This window comes from Megalobrama amblycephala, linkage group LG20, assembly GCF_018812025.1.
Source record: "Megalobrama amblycephala isolate DHTTF-2021 linkage group LG20, ASM1881202v1, whole genome shotgun sequence".
NCBI lineage: Eukaryota > Metazoa > Chordata > Actinopteri > Cypriniformes > Xenocyprididae > Megalobrama > Megalobrama amblycephala.
Window position 1 is genome coordinate 32,099,556 of NC_063063.1, and position 25,467 is coordinate 32,125,022.

Here is a 25,467-nt window from a genome sequence, read left to right on the forward strand (position 1 = left end):
TTATGTTTATATTATAATTTTATAAAATTATATATTATTATTATTATTGCTGTTATTCTAATTATAAAATCATCAAACAATATTATTATTACTATTATAAAATAATTATAACATATATCACAGAAAATTACAGATTATATCTATGTATAAAACATACAATTATTTATATAATTATTACTATAAAAATTAAACCAATAAATATATAATAATGTACATGAAATATTTTTAATATTTAATTATATTAATAATAATTTTATTTTTGTGAAAAATTATAAAATAATCAAAAAATATTATTGTTACTATTATAAAATAATTATAATATATATCATAGGAAATTACAGATTAATTTATATAACTATTTATATAATTACTAATATTTATGACTGTCTTAGTTTCTTTGCATTCAAATGTTTTTTTGTGAAATTATAACAACAACAACAATAATAATTATTTTAAAATAATTTTATTTTTATATTTATATTATAATTTTATAAAATTATATATTATTATTATTATTGCTGTTATTCTAATTATAAAATAATCAAAAAATATTATTATTACTATTATAAAATAATTATAATATATATCACAGAAAATTACAGATTATATATATATGTATAAAACATACAATTATTTATATAATTATTACTATAAAAATTAAACCAATAAATATATAATAATGTACATGAAAAAAAAAAAATTTAATTATATTAATAATAATTTTATTTTTGTGAAAAATTATAAAATAATCAAAAAATATTATTGTTACTATTATAAAATAATTATAATATATATCATAGGAAATTACAGATTAATTTATATATATATATATATATATATATATATATATATATAATATATATATATATATATATATATATATATATATATATTATATAACTATTTATATAATTATTACTAAACTTAAACCAATGAATATTATAATAATAATAATAATACTGTACATGAAGAAAAATATTTAATTATATTAATAACATTTTTTGTGAAGAATCAAAAAAGAATCGAAAATTATTATTATTACTATTATAATATTATAATATATATTATAGAAAATTACAGATTAATTTATATACATATTTATATTTATATAATTATTAGTATAAATATTAAACCAATGAATATAATAATACTACTAATTATAATAATACTGTACATGAAGAAAAAGGAATATTTAATTATAATAATAATAAATTTATTTTTGTGAAAAATTATAAAATAATCAAAAATTATTATTACTATTATAAAATAATTATAATACATATATAATAGAAAATTACAGATTAATTTATTAATTTTGAACTATTTATATAATTATTAGTATAAAAATTAAACCAATTAATATAATAATAATAATAATAATACTGTACATGAAAAAATGATACACTTATTTTACAGAGCAACAGTAAAATTACAGTAATAATGTCTTAATTTCTTCACTTTCAAAAGCTTTATCTCAGGGAGCCATTAAAGCTTCTCTTTCGTTGACAACAGATTTATATTCACGATTGTGAAGACGGTTGTGTTTTCAAATCCACATTATAATCAAATTCAGATTCAAACTCTCAGCGTCTGCTGAACGACTCGAGTCAGTCACGCATGATCTGATTCACTTCTGTGATTTAAATCATGTTAAATTATGTTAAGGCATCATCTGGACGCTGTATTGATCGCTCATCTCATGTTAGTCTTTGACTCTCTGCAGGTACAACGCTTCAATCATTATTGCTGAATATGAATGTGAGATTAAATCACAGATAGTCGAATGAATCGCAGCAGGACTCACAGATAGTTGGCCAGATTGTGTTCCTGCAGCGTGTGCGTCTCAAAGCCGTGAGGAACCGTGTCGAAGTAATCGTTTCCTATTCCACAGATGAAGCACTTCGTCTGCAGAAGGAAAGACATGCATGTGTTTAATCAAACACTGGCCTGAAATCTGAGATCTGATTTCAGATTCAGAGTCAAAAGAACCTTCTCACCTCCATGTCCTCTTTCACCTGCTCCTGCTGGTCTCTCAGCTCACCGAATGCATCAATGATCAGACCTGAAACACACACACACACACATGAGACGATGTTACACTGAAACACACGTTTCATCTCATCATCTGTTCATACACACACCCTGAATGATGGCCAGGAGGATGACGATGACGAAGAAGAAGAAGGTGATGTCAAAGATGATGCGATAGATCTCGTACTCGTCGCCGGCCGGATCTTCGATCTGATCGCCAATGCCACCGCCGGCACGAACGCCAACATACATGTGGAACATGTAGCACTGCACACAAACACACGGAGGAGATTAGTACCGTTTACAGGTGCTTTCAGAGCAGCTTCACCGTAATAAACAGGAAAATAACAGTATTAATGTTGCAAAATTCATCAACGTCAACGAAAATCACTGAGATTCACTGCAGCAGATGGAGTTGATATCATAAGTCAGCGTTACGGTGATTTTACCACGACTCCATATGTCTAAAATTACTGTATCACACAAGCTCTGGTGACTTTAATGAAAGTATTTGAGCACATGCAATTAGTATCTTTTTAGTATCCAAGATACTCTCCATTTGACTACATTTTTATATGTACGTTTTACTCCAGTGCGTTATTTTGTAATGCAATTTTTACATTTTGCATGGCACCTACTTTTTCTGCAGCAGTTTATTTCTGCTACAAAAGAAGTGATATCGCCATCTACAGGACGTTGAAGGTACTGCATCTTGTGTGTTTTGTTTGGACTCACCCAAACGTCTCAACAAGGATACTTATATACACATTAAAAAGGTAGTTTCTGAACTGCAGGTGTTTCATATATGAGATGAGGACATGATGAGGCTGAAACCAGTGCAAGCAGGCTTTGACTATTTCATTTAACTTAACATTATTTTATTTATCTGTTTCATTGTTGCACTAGAGCTTAACTGAGACTTGAGTGTTTGTAGACGTTTAAAGGATTAGTTCACTTCAGAATTTAAAATTTCCTGATAATTTGCTCACCCCCATGTCATCCAAGATGTTCATGTCTTTCTTTTTGATGAAAACACTCCAGGATTTTTCTCCATATAGTGGACTTCACTGGGGTTCAACGGGTTGAAGGTCCAAATGTCAGTTTCAGTGCAGCTTCAAAGAGCTCTACATGATCCCAGACGAGGAATAAGAGTCTTATCTAGAGAAACCATCGGCCATTTTCTAAAATAAAAAAAAATTATATTCTTTTTAACCACAAATGCTCATCTTGCACTGCTCTGCGATGCTCCATGCATGACGCAATCATGTTGGAAAGGTCACGCGTGACGTAGGTGGAAGTACCGCGGTAGGGTGAAAAACTCCATCTCATTTTCTCCTCCAACTTCAAAATTGTCCGACATCATTGTTTTACCTTTTTTTGTAAAGGCAGTTTGACTTAGTCTTTGTACGATCACTTTGTAGATGCTGGATCGGCACTTCCGTGACCTTTCCAACATGATTACGTCATGCGTGGAGCATCACAGAGCAGTGCAAGATGAGCATTTGTGGTTAAAAAGAATATAATTTTTTTTTATTTTAGAAAATGGCAGATGGTTTCTCTAGATAAGACTCTTATTCCTCGTCTGGGATCATGTAGAGCTCTTTGAAGCTGCACTGAAACTGACATTTGGACCTTCAACCCGTTGAACCCCAGTGAAGTCCACTATATGGAGAGTTTGGTTCCAAAACACGATAAACACCATTTTAAAAAAAATTGAGTTTCCGCCAAAATCAGTATTGTATCTGGTCAGTTTTGAAAAGTTTGTGCATTTGCGCAAAATGCGATATCCGTCGTGTTATTCTGTCATGTTTTCTCCCTTTCTTTCCAAAACGCGACAAACGTTAGTCTCCTTTCTCTGCAGAACGCGATATATCCGCTCTCAACCAATCACAGCGCATCATTCCACACACTGTAAACATTGAAGGCTTTTTAAAAAGCCATTTTTAATACCAATGTACTCTGCAAATGTGTTTATTTAACCGTGCGGTGGCGTCAGATACTCTTTAATCGGTAATGACAAATAATTTATAACATTAACAAGATGACCCGTTGAATTCATTTTGGGAGCGAATGTCTGTGAAAATGTCCTGTATATAAGATAAATATTGGCAAAGTTTAGACTCTGTCATATATGTGAATCAACTTACTTTGTTGTGTATTTTCAATTTGAAAAATAACTTTTATATTGATGGATTAATTGCATTTTGAAAAAAAAAAGTGTCATGGATTTATTGCATTTTGGGAAAAAAATAATACGTTTTTACAATAAATGTTTTAAAATCAAAATGTAGATTTGAATTTTTAATGTTTTTATAACCAAAAGATGCTATGTGAAAGTTTGAAACAGAAAATAGTGGTTTTCATCTTGCCACTTTCTTGGTAAAGAAAACACCTTTTTATTCAAATTAATGGTCTTATCTAGAGAAACCATTGGACATTTTCTAAAATAAATACAAATTTATATGCTTTTTAACCACAAATGCTCGTCTTGCACTGCTCTGTGATGCTCCACGCATGACGTAATCATGTTGGAAAGGTCACATGTGATGTAGGTGGAATTATCGCAGTAGATCTCATTTTCTCCTCCAACTTCAAAATCGTCCGACATCATTGTTTTACCTTTTTTTGTAAAGGCCGTTTGACTTAGTCTTTGCACATTCGCTTTATAAACACTGGATCGGTATTTCCGTGACCTTTCCAACATGATTACGTCATGCGTGGCGCATCACAGAACAGTTGCAAAATGAACATTTATGGTTAAAAATTATATAATTTTATATTTTTTAGAAAATGGCAGATGGTTTCTCTAGATAAGACTCTTATTCCTCGTCTGGGATCATGTAGAGCTCTTTGAAGCTGCACTGAAACTGACATTTGGACCTTCAACCCGTTGAACCCCAGTGAAGTCCACTATATGGAGAAAAATCCTGGAGTGTTTTCCTCAAATTTCTTTTCGACTGATGAAAGAAAGACATGAACATCTTAAATGACATGGGGGTGAGTAAATTATCATGAAATTTTCATTCTGAAGTGAACTAATCCTTTAAGTGTCTGTTGTGTCAAACTTGATTCATTGCAATAATGAGGTGTTCAGTTTTATTTTAGAAGATAAAAATGTTATTGCTCTCCTCACAAATCACCCGTTTCTTGTTTTTCACTGGCAAGTTTTCAGTCAAATATGCTTTTCAGGTACTCTTTACACCTCACACACACACACACACACACACACACACACACACAGCTGGAAGCGTTTGGTCGTCAGACTAAAGACGCCCGTCACCGTCTCTGACAAAAGCTTCCTTTTCACTCAAACTGTCTTCCCTTATTAGGAGGAGAGAAAGAGAGACAGACAGCAGCGCAGGACTGAGAGGAAGACAAAAAGAGGAAGGAAACATCTAGAAATGGAATTGCACGGGTGGCTGCTTCCCACCGGATTAAAGCTCACACACACACACACTCTCGCACATAATTATATTTATATATATATATATATATATATATATACTATAGCAATAATACTATTGTACATTTTAGTATTTAATATTAATAATTTTTACAGAACAGTAACAGTAAAATCACAGTACTAATCCTGTAAATGATGATTTATTAACACAAGCTCATCATAACAGGTGTCAAATTCAAACGTTTAATCTTTAAACTTTAAAGCACACGCTTCTGTCAATCTGAAGGAAATGACATAAGCCTCTCTCTCTCTCTCTCACTCTCTGTTTGTTTAGTTAGTTAATTAGTCTGTTGTTCTAGCTGACTGCTCCGGCCGTTAATGCGCTATGATCCTAATGACCGTCCGGTCGTTTGCGCTTAGCAACAGCACTAACGTCACAAATGAACGATGGCAGCAGCGATGTTCTCATCTGAAGAACACATTAAACCACACGCAAGCAATTAAAAGAGCAACGTGCAGGAAAACACATTACTGCCATCCAGACACTGAATATCAGAGAGCCGAGGTCACACCTTCAGGTCAAACATCCTCTGGTCTCATCAGGAGCCTCCTAGACATGACACTATAGAAGTGTACATAAAACATGTTTCTTATAGCTCACCGTGAGCATGTCGTCACACTTCATGTCTGGCGATTCTCCATCTTCACTCTTATTGTAGAACTTTCGGAAGAAGTTGAAAGCCACTACGGTGTAGAGATACACCACAACCGCCAGCAGACCGACAGTCAGGACCAGCTACACACACACACACACACACACACACACACACACACACTGCATGTTAATTCAGCAGAACTGAGCTCATATAATACAGTCAATTTGTGTCTGTTCTGAATCAACATCAGATCGTCTCAAACTGTGAGGCCCTCAGGCGCTATAAGGCAGAAAATAACATTTTAAATTAGTATTTTAATTTTGCAATATTTTATTTCTAATTTATGATATATTAACAATTTTAATACAGCTGTATGTGTCTTTGATGAGTAACCTGAGGTTTTTACATTATCTAACATTACCTAGAAAAACTCTTACTTAAAACATCTTATAGATAGATAGATAGACAGATAGATAGATAGATAGATAGACAGACAGATAGGATAGACAGATAGATATAGATAGATAGATAGATAGATAGATAGATAGATAGATAGATAGATAGATAGATAGATAGATAGATAGATAGATAGATAGATAGATAGATAGATAGATAGATAGACAGACAGATAGGATAGATAGATAGATAGATAGATAGATAGATAGATAGATAGATAGATAGATAGATAGATAGATAGATAGACAGATAGATAGATAGACAGACAGATAGGATAGATGGATAGATAGATAGATAGATAGATAGATAGATAGACAGACAGACAGATAGGATAGACAGATAGATAGATAGATAGATAGATACATACATACATACATACATACATACATACATACATACATACATACATACATACATACATAGACAGACAGACAGATAGGATAGACAGATATATAGACAGACAGATATAGATAGATAGATAGATAGATAGATAGATAGACAGACAGACAGACAAAGATATATAGATAGATAGATAGATAGATAGATAGATAGACAGACAGACAGACAGATAGACAGACAGATAGATAGATAGATAGATAGATAGATAGATAGATAGATAGATAGATAGATAGATAGACAGACAGATAGGATAGACAGATATATAGACAGACAGATACAGATAGATAGATAGATAGATAGATAGATAGATAGATAGATAGATAGATAGATAGATAGATAGATAGATAGATAGATAGATAGATAGATAGGATAAACAGATATATAGACAGACAGACAGACAGACAGACAGATAGATAGATAGATAGATAGACAGACAGACAGACAGACATACAGATAGATAGATAGATAGATAGATAGATAGATAGATACATACATACATACATACATACATACATACATAGACAGACAGACAGATAGGATAGACAGATATATAGACAGACAGATATAGATAGATAGATAGATAGATAGATAGATAGACAGATAGATAGATAGATAGATAGATAGACAGACAGACAGACAGACAGATAGATAGACAGACAGATAGATAGATAGATAGATAGATAGATAGATAGATAGATAGATAGACAGACAGACAGACAGATAGATAGATAGATAAGATAGACAGATATATAGACAGACAGACAGACAGATATATAGATATATAGATAGATAGATAGATAGATAGATAGACAGACAGACAGACAGACAGACAGATAGATAGATAGATAGATAGATACATACATACATACAGACAGACAGACAGATAGATAGACAGATATATAGACAGACAGATATAGATAGATAGATAGATAGATAGACAGACAGACAGACAGATAGATAGATAGATAGATAGATAGATAGATAGATAGATAGATAGATAGACAGACAGACAGACAGACAGATAGATAGATAGATAGATAGATAGATAGATAGATAGATAGATAGATAGATAGATAGATAGATAGATAGGATAGACAGACAGACAGACAGACAGATAGATAGATAGATAGATAGATAGATAGATAGATAGATAGATAGATAGATAGACAGACAGACAGACAGACAGACAGATAGATAGATAGATAGATAGATAGACAGACAGACAGACAGACAGATAGATAGATAGATAGATAGATAGATAGATAGATAGATAGATACATACATACATACATACATACATAGACAGACAGACAGATAGGATAGACAGATATATAGACAGACAGATATAGATAGATAGATAGATAGATAGATAGATAGATAGATAGATAGATATATAGACAGACAGACAGACAGATAGATAGATAGATAGATAGATAGATAGATAGATAGATAGACAGATATATAGACAGACAGACAGATAGATAGATAGATAGATAGATAGATAGATAGATAGATAGATAGATAGATAGATAGATAGATAGATAGATAGATAGATAGATAGATAGATAAAGGTCAGTTCTGTGTGGTTAATCAAGGTAAACAGAGCTTTATCCAGTTTAACCTGTTTGCCATTGTGCGTGACAGAAGACAGGATGGTCCTGAGCGTCTTGAAGCCCATGGCGATGTCCAGCAGGTGAGCGGCAAAGAAGAAGTTATTGTAGTGACCGAGGATGGACATGCTCATGTACCAGGCCAGATACAGGAATGACTGCAGGACACATAATCACAAAGACCAGATCAAACCTGACAAAACCAGCAGCAACTACAGACAAACATGAGGAGCAGTTACTGACGTTATCTGTGAAGACGACACCCAACTTCCAGATCTGATACTTCACATCGATTGAGTTCAGTCTGAAAAAATAAAAGAAGGAACGGTCAGTGAATCCAACAGTGCAATGAAATCAGTCACATGAGCAATGCTTGACAAATCAAAGACAAAAGCTGTTACTAATACTGAATGGTCAAACACACACTCACACTGCGGCCAGTGAACTGTCTCTCTTTGGTTTCTTTTTCTCGTGGGCGTCACTGAAGTCCAGCGCGGCTTTATCCATCCCGAGCAGCTCACTGATCCGATCATGTCCATAAAACTCTCCATACTTATCCATCACCTACACAACACACACACACTCACAGTATTATTTCAGATGGTTCTTATGAGAGTCTTTTTTCTTTCATGATAAATGAGTGTGTCTGTATCAGTGCAAATGTCTCCAAACTCACCTTCCGCTTCACAAATTTATCCCAGTAATTGTTTGGGAAGGACCTGAGAGATGAAATCATCATTACATCACAGAAACATGTTCATAAATCACAAAGATCCTCGCAACACAACTGCATTGACAAATGACATATAAAATCATTATCCTGAAGCTTTAACCCTTGAAATATACATGTGCTTCATCTGTGCACACTTACATGACAAACTACTGAATGTTTCACTTGAGATTTGTAAAAAATTCTTCTTTGTTTAAATCAGCTAAACCTTTTATTCCATTTTAGAACTTTTTATTTAATATTTTTCTTATTTTCCTACATTTACTGAACCTTGTTTAGATTTGTATAAATATACATAGATTTATTAGATTTTATAAATTAATGAACTTTGTTAGATTTATATTTATTATTATTTAATTTTTACATTTTATATTTAAGTTTTATATTTTTATTTAATTCAGCATTAGTATTCCTATCACAATCTCACAAACCACCATTTGGAAAACCGTGATTTAATTAATGTAATTATATTTAAATAAGAATTATGTCTCATCACTGTAAAATTCAAATTTTGAATGCACATTTAATGTATTACTAATAATATAATCAATTTAAATATTGTTTTTAAAAAATGTATAAATTACAGCATGTAAAGTTCCAAGCATGATACCCTAGACAATATAATTCTGGTGTCCATTCAATTACCTAACTAACTAACTACCAACCAACCAACTAACCAGCTAGCTAACTAACTAATCTGGGGTGCGTTTCCCAAAGCGAACTATTGTCGCAAGTTCCGTCGTTACCTATAGAGTTCAATGGGACTTACAACCATAGTTGGCTATGCTTTCGGGAAACTCACCCCAGCTAGCTAACTAACAAACAAACAACTAACCAGCTAACTAACTACCAACTAAATAACCAGCTAGCTAACTAATAAATTAAAACTAACCAGCTAGCTAACTAACTAATCAGCTAGCTAACAAACAAGCAAACAAACAACTAGCTAGCTAACAACTAACTAACTAACTATCAACTAACCAACTAGCTAGCTAACTAACTAACCAGGGTAGCATTTCCCAAAAGCATCGTAAGCCTAAGTTGATAAGTCAACTTAAGCTTACGATGCTTCTGGGAAACGCTACCCTGCTCACTAACAAACAACTAGCTAACTAGCTAAATAACTACCAACTAACCAGCTAGCTAGCTAGCTAACTAACTAACTAACTAACTATCAACTAACTAACCAGTGAGCTAACTAACTAATCAAAACTAACAAACTAACCAACCAACCAGCTAACTAACTAATCAGCTAGGTAACTAGATAAACAAAAAAAAACAAAAAACTAAATAGCTAGCTAACTATCAACTAACTAACTAACCAGCGATCTAACTAACTATCAACTAACTAACCAAGGTGCGTCGTAAGTCCTATTGAACTCTATTGGTAACGACGGAACTTGCGACCATAGTTCGCTTTGGGAAACACACCCCAGCTAGCTAAATAACTAACCAACCAGCTAGCTAGCTAACTAACCAACAAACAACTAGCTAACTAACAATTAACTAACTAACTAACTAACTAACTAACTAACTATAAACTAACCAACTAGCTAGCTAACTAACCAGCTCACTAACAAACAACTAGCTAACTAACTAAATAACAAACAAACAAACAAACAACTAGCTAACTAACTAGCAACTAACTAACCAGCTATCTAACTAGTTAGCAACTAACTAACCAGCTATCTAACTAATTAGCAACTAACTAACTAGCTAACTAACTATCAACTAACTAACCAGCTAGCTAACTAACTAGTTAACCAACTAACAAACAAACAAACAAACAAACAACTAGCTAACTAACAACTAACTAACTAACTATCAACGAACCAACTAGCTAGCTAACTAACTAACCAGCTCACTAAGAAACAACTAGCTAACTAAATAACTAACAAACAAATAAACAAACAAACAAACAACTAACTAGCTAACTAACTAGCAACTAACTAACCAGCTATCTAACTAGTTAGCAACTACCTAACTAACAAGCTAGCTAACAAACAAACAAACAAACAAATAACTAACTAGCTAACTAACTATCAACTAACTAACCAGCTAGCTAACTAACTAGTTAACAAACAACTAAATACATTTACAAATGATACTGGTAAAAAAATGACTTCATTTCAGAAGTACAGGGAAAATAAACAGCACAGTAGAAACTGACGTCACAACAGGAGCTTCCAGCACAGAAAACTTCACTCATTATAATAGGAGTAATGCAGTTTTGTCACGTCGTGTTTTGTTATTCTGTCAAATCATGCAATAACATGTCTCTGTCCTAATGACCGCCCTACATCATTAGCATTTGGGTCACCTCATTACTGCAATGTTCCTGACTGAAAGCAGTTGTGGTGAGAACATGAACCTCATCTGTCACTCACTGTGTATTGATGACCAGCCGGTCCCACTGGCCTTTAATATCATCTTCTGAGGGCTGTTCAGTGATGTACAGGCCATCAAACTCCAGCTTTCTGGCCACTTCCTTCTCTCGCTTGAAAATCACCAGAGGAACCTTGAGGAGAAACACAATATGAGCTAACGAGGAGCCTCATAAAGCATTATGAATCATCACAGCTCTGTTTTCTATTAAAGGCATATTTCAGAAATAATAATTGGAGCGTTTATTAAAACCCTCTTAAACTGATACTGCTGGGCATCTCATCCTTTATTTAAATCTGGCAGGTTTATTGTTTCAGTAACTGGATTTCATTGGAATTAATGAAACCAGGTTGTCTGGCTATCACCAGACCAAGCTCAATTTAAAATTGAACATTGGTCTGGGGAGTTTGCTATGTATTTTCTACTGCACAAGAGGCTTGATCAACGAGCATTATTCACGCAATTGGATAGTCCTTCAACCAATCAGATCAACGATCCGGGTGACATACTTTGCAGAGCGACATGAAAACTCCAGACAGGCTTAGTTTGTATTGGTTTGTAGCATTGATCAGCGGTTTGCAGAAGCAGCAATGGCATCGAGAGATTTTTGCAGGTTGTGCAAAATAAACATGAAAGTGAGTGATATTTATAACCACTCGAGCAATTTGTTTGCTAAACTAAAGAAGTCATTCAGCATCGTTGAGAGGTTAAAAGGAATTGGACTGACGGTAGTGCTTGCCGTCACTTCTCTATCGTCATCGTGTTATACCCGCCAATAGCGATCAAGGTGGATAAGCCAGTCTGTGATTGGTTCCCGCAAAAGTGTAACAGAAGCAGTAGAAATGAATGTACGGGTTTCCAGACTGAGTTGCCGGGCGAAATCAAATCGCCGGCAGATCAGGCTGGGTTTACCCAGTCTAGAAACCAGGTCCAGTTTAAATAAAATGTTGCCTTGTGTGAATAATATCAGGACTTTTTAGGCCAGTGTTTGCTGTGTCGGTCAATCATTTGTCAAACTGTACATTATTCTGGATTTTGGGTGAATTATTAGCTGCTGTGAGCATGAAACGATCAAACTTCAGGAGACATTTAGAAACCACTAATAAATAAACAAATTTCAGCGTTTGCATTTGATGATGTTTTAGTTTACTTTCATGCAGTAAATAATTCTGGTTCACTAGTAGTGGTTTGATGCAAAATCTGGTTCCTGAAGTGGTTGAGAAGCACTGATCCGATCAGAGATGTCCGCTGTCTCGTACCTTTAAGCAGTAGTAGCCGATGATACAGAAGAAGGAGATGACCGTGTGCAGGATGGCTAGGATCCGCAGGGTGGGCTCCATGTATCCGCTGCTCTCCTCCAGCACAAAGTGCACAGTGACCGGGCGAGTGCCGGTGCCGGCCAGAGGGTCCCACCGCACGCTGGTGTCCGAGGACGCGCTGAACAACACCTCCTTACCCTCGGTCACAGCTGAGGACGTGGACACCTTCACAAGGGAGGAAACTAAAGCTCAGATACACAAACACTGCACTGGAAATCAAGTGTTCATATGTGAGTGCGTGTGGTTGTTCTGGGTGGTTGATATCGTGTTTGCCAGGGTTTTCTGAGTGGTTGCTAGGTGCATCCCTACTGGGTGATTTTCTGGTCTCTGGGTAAGTCAGAGGGTTAAATGGTTAGTTCACCCAAAAATGAACCTCACCTCAAGCCATCCTAGGTGTAAATGACCTTCTTCTTTCAGCCGAACACAATCGGAGTTATATTAAAAATATCCTGGCTCTTCCCAGCTTTATAATGGAAGTGAATGGTGCAGTGAATGGGAATTTTGAAACCCAAAAAAGCACTCAAAGTTCAATGCAAAGGGAGATATTTTCTTTTACAGAAATCCCAACAAACGGCTGGTAGGGACTACAACAAGCTTCTTCCCAGGTTGGTGACATCACTAACCCTAAAATTTACATAAACCTCTCCCCCGGGAACACGCAACAAAGGGGGTGAGGCCATGTTCAACTCCACAGCAACTACATAAATTTATCCACTATCCATTCAGAAACATCTAAAAGTTGTAACTTCTTCCTGAGTCTCTCCATCAGTGTCGACTCCGGTTTGAACAATGTAAGGCTGAACACCGTTACTGACAATCCTCATTTTGGCTGCGTGAGATTCTCCAGCTTTGTTGTTGTTGATCTGTTAAAGCTCCGCCCTCTTCTGGAAAGGGGGCGGGAGCAGCAGCTCATTTGCATTTAAAGGGACACACACAAAAACGGCGTGTTTTTGCTCACACCCAAATAGGGGCAAATTTGACAAGCTATAATAAATGATCTGTGGGGGATTTTGAGCTGAAACTTCACAGACACATTCTGGGGACACCAGAGACTTATATTACATCTTGTGAAAAAGGGCATAATAGGTCCCCTATAACTCTGATTGTGTTTGGCTGAAAGAAGAAAGTCACCTAGGATGGGTTGAGGGTGAGTAAATCATGGGATAATTTTCATTTTTGGGTGAACTATCCCTTTAAGGGATTGTTCAGATGACTCACTAGCAAACATGCTAAACTGTGAATTACCTTGTAAAACAGCAGAATGAAGTTGATTGCAAAGGCCACAAACAAAGCCAACATTCTCATGTTGTAGAAATTTCGTGCAAAATAGTTCTGCAGGAGAAGAGAAAGAGATACCATGTCAGAGCACACACATGTGTAAAGCACACGCTCAAACAACTCCCTCCTGAGAGGATGTCTCTATGATCCATCTGACATTCTGCATGACATTATGAGACACAAACACGAGATCTCAAGGGCTCTGACCAGCAGCTTGCGTTGATAAGCGATGATTTTCTTCCAGAAGGCTGACTCCTGCAGATCAGGCTCATCTGCTCTGGAGTAGTGCAGTCTGACCTTACGCTTCACCGCTTCGTCCTTCTTCTGTGCTTTCTCTCCATTTTCCCTTCTTAGAAAGGGGTTGAGTCAGAACTCAGAATGCAAATATTATGATGATGACATAAACGCTATCGGTCAACAAACACATTTCCATGTCAGCAAGACTTACTCTGCTTTCTCAGGCACTGATTTGGTCTCCTCCGCAACTTCATTGTTGTCAGTTGAGGATGACGAGCCCTTTGTCTGAGAGAACCAACAGTGAAGGAGTTAAAACCCAACAGATTCATGTCATTACTGAAACGGACCTGAGACATCCGGTGATTTGATTTCACCAAGTACATGTTCCTGGATCAACATCTTTGTTCCAATCGACCAATCAGATTTGAGGGACACGTTTACAGTTTATGTCAAGTTTAAAACGAGGATTTGGTGTTATTCACCAATCAATTCCCACTGATTTCAGGGATAAGTTATGGTTAGGGTTAGGTTTAAGGGTAGGGATTGGGTTAGGACTATGTTTTCAAACAGGACCCAGACAGCAACACAGTGTTGGCCCAGATCCGGCCCACATCTGGTACCTGTGGATTCCCTGGAGGCCAGATCTGGGCCGACACTATGTTGCTGTCTGGGGAATGTTGTTCCAGGATCAATAAAATATGTTGATCCAGAAACTTATCCAGTCTTACTTGGCAAAATCACGGCGCCTGTGACATACACCCATTTACGCACTAACACCATCAAAGCCGTTACCTGGTGTCGTCTGCGGAGTTCAGGTGAGGGTGTGGGTGGCTGCGGGACAGGTGTATTGAGCAAATCCGTGAGGCTGGCATTTGGATTGTGAGGCATCAGTTTATACTGCCCTCCCTCTCTCTTCAGATCCAAACCGAATATATCGGACAGGACGTCGGTGTCGTCTGTGGCCACAGTCAGATCGGCAAGGTCTTCCTCGGGTGAGGTTTTGTCAAGGTGTTTCTTCTCGCCCTCTTCCGTCTCTCCCCTCACTTCGTCCTGAGTCGGGTCGGGCATGTTGGCCAGGAGCTCCGACACCTTCATGGTCTTGGCGCCCTCCACCAGACTCCCCCCGAGAAAGCTGTTGTATGTGATCCGGAAGAATCCTCGAGAGACGCTAAAGGCAAAGTGCAGCAGACCCAGCAGGACGCTCCAATAGAAGGACACTAGCGTGGTCACCATGTCCTTCACCGTCATCTTCTTGGCTTTCTTTACCTGCTTCTTGAGGCTTTTCATGGACAACACCTTCATTAAGAGCATCACGTTGTATTGTAGAGCGAAGAGAGCCGTTCGCACGGTGGTAACGGAGAAGAAGCCCATCTCGGGACTCTCCTCATCGGGTTTCTCCCTCTCGCTGTCCTCTTTGCTAGCCGAACGCTCAGCGGCGTCGGACATCTGCGCCGCCAACTGCATCTCAAAGATTGTGTCTTCACAGAAGTTGACGAAGAGCTCCATTTTCTCCTTCTCACCACCTTCGTTCACCACATCGAAGATGAACTGCCGTTTGGACTCCTTGACCTGTGGCTTCTCCCACTGTGTGCGACTGGACTCGCTGATCTCAAAGTACACTCGTTCGATCCGCTTGGCGCTGCCCATGATCTCGATGCGGCCCAGGTATGGCTGGAAGTAGTTCAGCACGCTCTCTGCCAGCTCCAGGAAGGTCTGGAGGCGAGAGTCATGGGGCATATGCTCCGAGAGGTTGGTCAGGAGAACGGCAACGTTGAAGCCGATGTCCTTCGCCGGCTCGTGGAAGCGTTCGACGAACTCTTCGTAGTCCAAGAGCTCATTTTCATCTGTTTCCGCACAGGAGAGCAGGAATTCTGTCTCAGATTGGGTGTAATGTTTATGGCTCTCCATGGCCTTGTGGAAATCCCTCTTGGAGATGACGCCTTTGCCATCGGGGTCGTACTCTTTGAAGGCATCTGATGACGTCAGATCTTTCAGTTTGAGGAACATGTCAAAGAACTTCAGAATCATCTCAACGTTGTTTGAAGACTCCACCAACATGTCCACCATCTGCTTTCCAATGGTACCATTCACAACATTTCCTATAACAAAGGGAAGATGATTAAGGTAATTCATCTTCCTGGTTGTGAATGTTAACTAGCTAGCAGTGTTAATTTTGTTGACAAATAATTTTCGTCAACAACATTTTTCGAATGTTTTGAATGACAAAAATCTACTGATATTTTCATCAACAAATAAAAACGAGATGAAAATGTTAGGGAGGGCTGATTTGGGAAAAGATCCAGTCAGAACTGATGTCCTGTGCTGTAGATGCGCACATTTGAACTGTAACGGGCTCATCTACCTGGCGGGACATACGTTGGCATACACTTATTGGCATAAACTAACCCTAAAATTTACATAAACCCCACCCCCGAGAACACACAACAAAGGGGGCGGGGCCATGTTGGGCTGCTTTAGAGAAGAGGAAGAGTTGTTGTAGTAGAGTGTTGTTGACATGCCGTCATTTTACGCCGGACTGCTTCACAATCGAGGGTCAATTCAACACAAAAGATGAACATGACGGCACATGCTAGTGGATGAGTTGAATCAACTACATAAATTTATCCACTAACCATTCAGAAACGTCTAAAAGTTGTAACTTCTTCCTGAGTCTCTCCATCAGTGTCGACTCCGGTTTGAACAATGTAAGACTGAATACTTTCGTCGTTTTGGCTGCGTGAGATTCTCCAGCTTTGTTGTTGTTGAGCTGTTAAAGCTCCGCCCTCTTCTGGAAAGGGGGCGGGAGCAGCAGCTCATTTGCATTTAAAGGGACACACACAAAAACGGCGTGTTTTTGCTCACACCCAAATAGGGGCGAATTTGACAAGATGTAATAAATTGATCTGTGGGGGATTTTGAGCTGAAACTTCACAGACACATTCTGGAGAAACTTATATTACATCTTGTGAAAGGGGCATTATAGGTCCCCTTTAAGAGAAAGTAAACAGTTGTGAGAATATCGGATGTGTATCAGTGTATTGGATTCACGCATTCGGTCTTAAAGTGACAGCAGCATAATAAACCTATGCCGTCTATGCCCGGAATATTAATCAAACAAGCATTCACTGCTATTTAATCAGGATTAATTATATTTAATTTTGGAGAAATTCTTAATTATGCATTACAGTTTAACTAAACCCATTAGATTTTACGTGACTAAGACTAAAACTAAAACAATTCAGAAGACTAAAATTAAATGGCATTTTAGCCAAAAGTCTATGACTACAACTAAATCAAAATCTGCTGTCAAAATTAACACTGCTAACTAGTCATTCAATCAAACAAAGTGAACTGACCCTCCAACATGGACAAGAGCATCACAACCATATCCTTCTGAAGATCCATGAGCTCCTTCAACAGCTCGATTTGGCTTGAATCCTGCAGCATAAATAATATCACAATAACTAAACTGGGGGTAACTGGGGTTTTAGAGGGTTTGTTGAGCATCATGGTAGATGTTTACCTGAGACAGCTTCATCTGCATATGTGCAAAAACGTGCAGGAAACCAACAACTGCATCCCACAGGCGACTGTGAGCCAGACTCTGCTGATTCCCCGTGCAAGGGCCCTGAAACCACACAACGATTATTGAGATGACTGGATTCCATCTGCGTTTTTTCCACATGTGGAAGATCGGCCGTACCTGAATGTACTCTGTGAGAGTGTTGAAGACTTGTTTGGCTACATTGATTGCTTTGGAGAAATTCCGCTGGCCTTGTTCATCAATGACGTCTTTCCCAGAATAGTACCAGTAGAAATCACTGATGGACTCCTGAGGACGCGTAGAGCACACGTGTCAGATGTGTGTTATCAGAACATGATGGAGATGGTGTTCACGGAGGAACCGCTCACCTGGACTCGGAGCAGATAATCCACCGTCGAGATGATGATGTTGACCGTCGTGTTGTTACCCGTCTGCGTTCGCAGGTAGTTCTGAAAATCTGATGCACGGACACACAATTGTTGTCATTATCGTTATATAAAAAGGCGAAGCAACATCATACATGTACATGAAGGACGTGACTAATAACTGTAGGTCATCAAATCACTGTAAATTTGGTTACTAGCAGGTATGCGACGCCTACCTTTCATGATCTAATCAACTCCTGATGGACAAAATCTCATTCTACATTTTTTCATAATGCTTTTTTACTCAGAAAAACATCATATGATGAAATTATTGATTACAGCAGAGAGAAAAACTGTAAAAACTGTAAAAATAAATAAACCTAATAAATAAAAACATTTGATTAAGATGAAATAAATAAAACATGACTTAAATAATATACATTTGATTACAATAAATTGATGAATAAATAAAATTTTATTTAAATAAGTAAAGTACTATAAGTAGAAAAGAATGCAACCACAGAAACTAAATAAAGAAAAAAACACGATTTAAATAAGTTTGAAAAAAATAATAAAATATAAATTGATTTAAATAATAAATTTGATATGAAAACAATAAACAAAATGTTATGTAAAACATTTAATTAAAATGAATAAAATTAATAAAATTGATTAAATAAAAAATATTTAAATATATAATATAAAATAATAATATTAAAATAAATAAAATTTGTTGTAAATAAATAAGTAAATAAGCAAAAAACACTTGATTAAAATACATAATAAATGAATAAATTTGACTAAAATAAATAAAATGATTAAAATATCCAATAAATAATACATCTAACAGTACAGTACTGTGGACAGTAGAAAAAATTATGTAGCATAATATAAAATAAATAAATAAATAAATAATATATATATATATATATATATATATATATATATATATATATATATATAATAAATAAATATAAAATAAATATATAAAAATATATAGCACACTATACCAACACTATGACACACTACGCAGTACAGATAGTTAGTAGGCATGAAGCCTCAGTGGTCAGGTGGGACGCACCTGAATTGTGTCCCTCACAGAGCAGCTGGAGGAAGCGGAAGAGGTCGCAGGTGAACTCGTCATCTTGCATGACCTTCTCACCTGCGCGGCAGCAGAGTCAGACGTTAGAGCCGCTGTGATCACAAGTGTGAACACACTGACACACACACACACACTGTAAATGAGCTCCCGTCCTCAGACGTCTGAGGTCAGAGGTCACAGGTCAGATCCCTACAGTCGTACAGCATTTACACTTCATCTCAGATTACGTTGAGGACTGAAGATTAAATGAATGCAATAAAAATATGTTTATATTTGGGGAATATATTTGGAAATGTGCTGGGATCATCAGTCATGGTATCACACCGAAGACACAAGCTTCCTATAAAACACTGTAAGATGACAGGAGAGATCTGACGGGTGTCACCTGATCCGTGAGACGTCTGCAGACAGAGAGCGGCTCTGATCGCACGGGAGGAACATGATGGCAAATGTTGCTGAATGTCACAGTATTTGAGGAAGAGCAGCTGTGCTCTAAACACCGGTGTCACAACTATGAATAACCTCCAGAAAAACACAGAAATGTTGTTCTCACAAGCCAACCTGAAAGTGCTTGAACTTTCCTTCAGTATCTGAGGGATTCTGTGCCAAAACCGAGTGAGATCCCTACATAGACAGCATGATAAGATGCACAGGTGAATCCGAAAGGAAGACGGCATCATTGCGTTTCTTTTTGGATAAATTCTGAAGCAGGACTGCATCTTGCAAAATATTGCAAAATAATAAAAATAATCCTCTAAAAAGCAAAAAACTAAAAAAAATAGTACTCTAAAATCTTTTTATAAAACAGTGCTTTAAAATAATAATAATAAAATAATGCTCTAACATAATAAAAAATATTACTCTTAAATAAATGATGTCTTTAAAATAAATAAAAAAACTATAACAATAAAAATATTCCTCTAAAATAATACAAAAAATCTCTAAGATAATAGAAATTATTACTCTAAAACATTACTCCAAAAATATATCTTAAAAAATAATTAATTCAAAATAATATTACTCTAAAATTTTTCTAAAAAAAAAATATGAAAGATACTCTAAAAAATACTTCTCTAAAATAATAATAAAAAATATTTCTCTAAGACAATGGAATCTATTACTCTAAAAAATTACTCCAAAAATATGTCTTAATCATTAATCATTAATTCAAAATAATAATACTATATATATTTTTAAAAAATGTTCTTTGTAAAATAATAAAAAATACTCTAAAATAATAAAAAACTATAACAACAAAAATATTCCTCTTAAATAAAAAAAAATTCTAAGACTATAGAAATTCCCAAAAAACTCCCAAAAAACTATTAATTAAAAAAATAATACTCTAAATTTAAAAAAAAAATTCTAAAATAATATAAAATTACTCTAAAATAATAAACAATATAAAAAAATAACACTATAAAAATATTAAAAAAAATTATAACAATAAACATATTCCTCTAACATAATAAAAAATACAACAGAAACTATTACTCTAAAACAATACTCAAAAAATACAATTTAAAATAATACTACTGTAAAATAAAATAAAAAACTATTAAAAAATAAAAACTATTTTTTTCCAAAAAAAAATTCAAATAAAAAATGTTGCTTGAAAATATTACTTTAAAAAAGATTCCTCTAAAATAATAATGAAAATGTGTCCTTCACAGAGAATACAGCCTCTTTACTCTTCCTTACTCTTCCTAATTCATTCATTACCAAAAAATGATGAAAAACGGTAAAGTCTAATGAGAGCTGCTGTCTATGCAGAGCGCTCAGTTTCAGCTTTGTAACAGAGCAAATGCGAGTTTTTATGGGTTTTTGACCGTCGTTTGAGATTGAAGGACGAACGCACTTTCAGCTGAGCGTCAGTATGATGATCAACCAGAAACTCCACGCTCAGATTATTACAGCTAACTCTCAATGCAGCATGCAGAGATACAAAATGACACCACATTTTGCATTTACTACACATTATGATAAGAATACATGTAAATACACAATATCACAGTTATCTGTGGTTTGGTTAGACTTCCTCTGGTCCATCATTCCCACCAGCATTAAAACGCCAAACTGAAGGGATGGAGCATGACGAAACCAGTCGACAGAAATGCAGATGGATGATACGATAGAAAACACGACACTGATCTCCAGAAAAACACAAGAAAACAAAAACAATCACTCTGAAAATAACATGTGGGAGCAAAGAAACAGCCTGACCAGAAACAAAAAGAAGAACAGTGAAGGAAACAACAGGAACGACAGCACACAACACCAACTCAGACCCATCAGGGAGGAAGAGGAAGAGGAAGGAGAGACTGAGGCGACTGCTGCTGAGAGACCATCATCATCATCATCATCATCATCATCCTCTCAGAGCAGCTCGACCACAACAAACCACAGAGACACGCTCCTAACCGAACACCCAGCCGCTGCGCCACTGAGAGCCTGACAGGAGAGCAGGAAGGGGAGGAGCTTACAGACTACAGATCCACCCACAGATACGCACGTCTGCTTTTGATAGGCTGCAACAATCAGCGGGTGTTTCTGCAACTACTGCCACTGATTCACACTAAAAACCAGTCACAAATACATCAGTTATTTTTACTGCTTTTCAAATGCCTTTTATGTATAGATTTGTTTGTTTTACCCTTTCAAAAATATAGAAAAATATTACTCTAAAACAATAAAAAATATTACCCTAAAATTATAATAATTATTCCTCTAAAATAATAAAAAATAATCCTTTAAAATAATAAAACAATTCCTCAAATAAACAATATTTTTCACTTTTCTCCTGTATCTTTATCCTGTTAATATTGTAAAATTTCAACAAACAGATTAATAAAAATGTTTTAATATAATAAAATAATCATATACAAGATAAAACAATTACTGTAAAACAATAATAAAAAAAAAATTATATAAAAACATTCCTCTAAAATAATATAAAACTATAAAATAATAAAACATCATTATTACTATAAAATAATAAAAAATCTTAAAGTATAATAATAAAAATAGTCCTCTAAAATAATAAAAAATACTCAAACATATATAAAAAATATTCAAAAATAATATAAATATTCCTCTAAATATAATAAAAATATAACATTTCTAAAAAGTAAAAAAAATATTACTCTAAAACAAAATAAATATTTCTATAAAATAACAAAACAAAATTCTGCAAAAATTATGAAAATTACTATAAATTAATTAAAAAAAATCATGTATAATAATATGTCTTCTAAAATAATAAAAAAAGCTCTAAAATAATAATAATATTCCTCTAAATATAATAAAAAAATACCATATCTAAAAAAAATATTACTCCAAAACAAAATAAACATTGCTATAAAATAATAAAACAAAATCCTGCAAAAATAATAAAAATTATTACTATAAAATAATAAAAAATCTTAATGTATAATAATAAAAATAGTCCTCTAAAATAATAAAAAATACTCTAAAATATAAAAAAATACTCTAAAATAATATAAATATTCCTCTAAATATAATAAAAATATAAAATTTCTAAAAGGTAAAAAATATTACTCTAAAAAAATAAACATTTCTATAAAATAACAAAACAAAATTCTGCAAAAATGATGAAAATTACTTTAAAATAATAATAAAAATCATGTATAATAATAAAAAGTCTTCTAAAATAATAAAAAGTGCTAAAATAATAACAAATATTCCTCTAAATATAATAAAAAATAACATATCTAAAAAAAAATTAATCCAAAACAAAAAAAAAAATTCCTATAAAATAATAAAAATTAAAAAAATAAATTTTATATATATATATATATATATATATATATATATATATATGAAATTAACATTTCTCCTGAGGACACAGTTAGCAGACAAATAAAATAAAACGTTTAATTTGGCAAATGTGCCCATAGTTGAAGAAACACCCTTAAATATGAACTTACTTTACATGTCAACACTGCCGTCTATCGGTCAAAACGAGTGTCGGTGTCTCTCTAACCAAAACAGCGTCCCTGTTCTTACATCTCTAAATCCTGAGAGCAAAGCCAGCGCGTGATTGGCTAGAGCTCTAGAGGGGGCGGGGCATGTGACAGAAAACGCAGGGCAGAGGGAAGGTGTTGGGCTCAGGGTCACACACAGCTAAACCACAGCAAACGGCAGAAGGCATAATTACCACGCTCATGAGTGATGACTGAGAGAGGGGAAGACGGTACGTTAACCCAAAAAAAAAGAAGAAGAAAAAAAGGAAAGAAAAAAGTGAGAGGTCATACAGGTCACAAGGTCAGTCGTTGTTGATTTTGGATTCAATCAGCACCATTCTGAACAATCACATGATGCCATTTTAACCAGGCGCGACGACCGATCTGTCTGCACTGATCGCAGCCAATCAGAACACAGCATTGTTATACGTGGGCCACAAACAGAAACAGACGGATTCGTGGATTTGTGCCGCGCCTGGTTAGGACTAGTTTAAATACGTCACCTTAACTTACAGGTCTGATGAAACCGTGTCTGACTTTAGCAGAAATGATGCTGATTGAATCCAAACCTGAGTGAATAAAGTGCAGAACTGTTTAGAGAGGGTATCATGAGAAAAAAAGGCAAAATTCAGAGAGAAATAAAGATTCAGAGAGAGAAAAACACTTGTGCAGGTTAAAGGAATAGTGCAGACGAACATGAACCTTCCGTCATTTACTCGCCTTCGTTTCAGTTCAGACCTGCAGGACCTTCTTTCATCAGTGGAACATGAACAGATGATTCGCAGAATGTTCATGAAGCTCTTTACAGTGAAAGAAAAGGCAAAAGATGCTGTTGAGCTCCAAAAACATGTACAATAATGAGTTTATATTATATATAAATACATATACACTATAAAACAATAAAAAAATTACTCCAAAACAAACTAAATGAAGACTTCAGATGCAAAAGCCTCTAAGTGCCGTCTGAAATTTTCTTCTAAAATGAGCATTTTTTATCAAGCTCGTATGTTTAGGTTCAGTAATTTCACTTCAATGGCAATTAATAGGTCATTTTCATTTCCATTAAAGTGAAATAACTGAACATAAACATACAAAATTGATAAAAAAATGTTCATTTTAGAATAAAATTTCAGATGGCACTTGGAGGCTTTTGCATCTGAAGTCTTCAAATATTCCTATAAAATAATGCAAGCATGTTCATTTAAATTATATATATATATATATATATATATATATTCCACTGAAGAAATAAACTCTTGCCGGTTTGGAGCGTCACGACGGTGAGTAAATGACAGTGTGTTCATTTTTGGGTGAACTATCCCTTTAAAAGTCATGTTACAACACAGCAAACATAAAGAAACCTGAAAAAGAACTAAAATTCATGCTTGACTCAAATGAAATGAGGTTTGAAAATAATTGTCACAAACTTATCAAAGACAGCACATGTTAGGGAAGGGTGAGTGTCGCACGCACACCGGTGAGTGCTCTTTTTTCTCATTGCACCCTTGCGAAAAAAATGATTTCTGCTTACAAACATCTGAAGACCATATCAAGCATTCATCATACACTCGTACACAAACGTAAAGAAAAAGGATAAAATAACTCAATTTGACAGAGACATCTTCAGAATGGATTCTGGGATACGTGCACTGTAGCATTACTGTATTTTAAAATCAATAACTCAACTAAATTAACACAGAAATGGCATGATAAATCAAGTGGAATGAACATGACGATTTCATGCTTGAAAAAAACTCGTTGATTATAAATCAGGTGTTTGTGTTCATATAAATCATACCTGATCCTTCCTCCGTCACCATCCCGAGACCTTCGGCTTTATTCTGCCTCTCAAACGCGTTCAGATCCAGAACACTGGAGCACAAACATCATCACTGATCAACTTTGCAACATCGACATGGTTATTGAACTGAATTGATCTGGATATTGCCTTCTGTAGAGCAGAATCTGA

General features: G+C 35.2%; 1 protein-coding gene across 1 annotated transcript in view; it reads right to left on the bottom strand.

Moving 5' to 3' along the window:
• The window catches only part of ryr2a (ryanodine receptor 2a (cardiac)), a 129,300-nt gene that overhangs the window by 1,925 nt on the left and 101,908 nt on the right, over positions 1 to 25,467 (bottom strand). Inside the window, 21 exon segments of the mRNA XM_048170330.1 lie at positions 1,805 to 1,905; positions 1,998 to 2,062; positions 2,142 to 2,298; positions 6,096 to 6,230; positions 8,567 to 8,713; positions 8,799 to 8,859; positions 8,986 to 9,119; positions 9,232 to 9,274; positions 11,673 to 11,803; positions 12,930 to 13,154; positions 14,235 to 14,321; positions 14,475 to 14,616; positions 14,716 to 14,789; positions 15,297 to 16,603; positions 17,861 to 17,942; positions 18,028 to 18,132; positions 18,208 to 18,336; positions 18,417 to 18,505; positions 19,495 to 19,575; positions 23,693 to 23,710; positions 25,297 to 25,370. Of these exon segments, the coding sequence (XP_048026287.1) occupies positions 1,805 to 1,905; positions 1,998 to 2,062; positions 2,142 to 2,298; positions 6,096 to 6,230; positions 8,567 to 8,713; positions 8,799 to 8,859; positions 8,986 to 9,119; positions 9,232 to 9,274; positions 11,673 to 11,803; positions 12,930 to 13,154; positions 14,235 to 14,321; positions 14,475 to 14,616; positions 14,716 to 14,789; positions 15,297 to 16,603; positions 17,861 to 17,942; positions 18,028 to 18,132; positions 18,208 to 18,336; positions 18,417 to 18,505; positions 19,495 to 19,575; positions 23,693 to 23,710; positions 25,297 to 25,370 (3,387 nt within the window).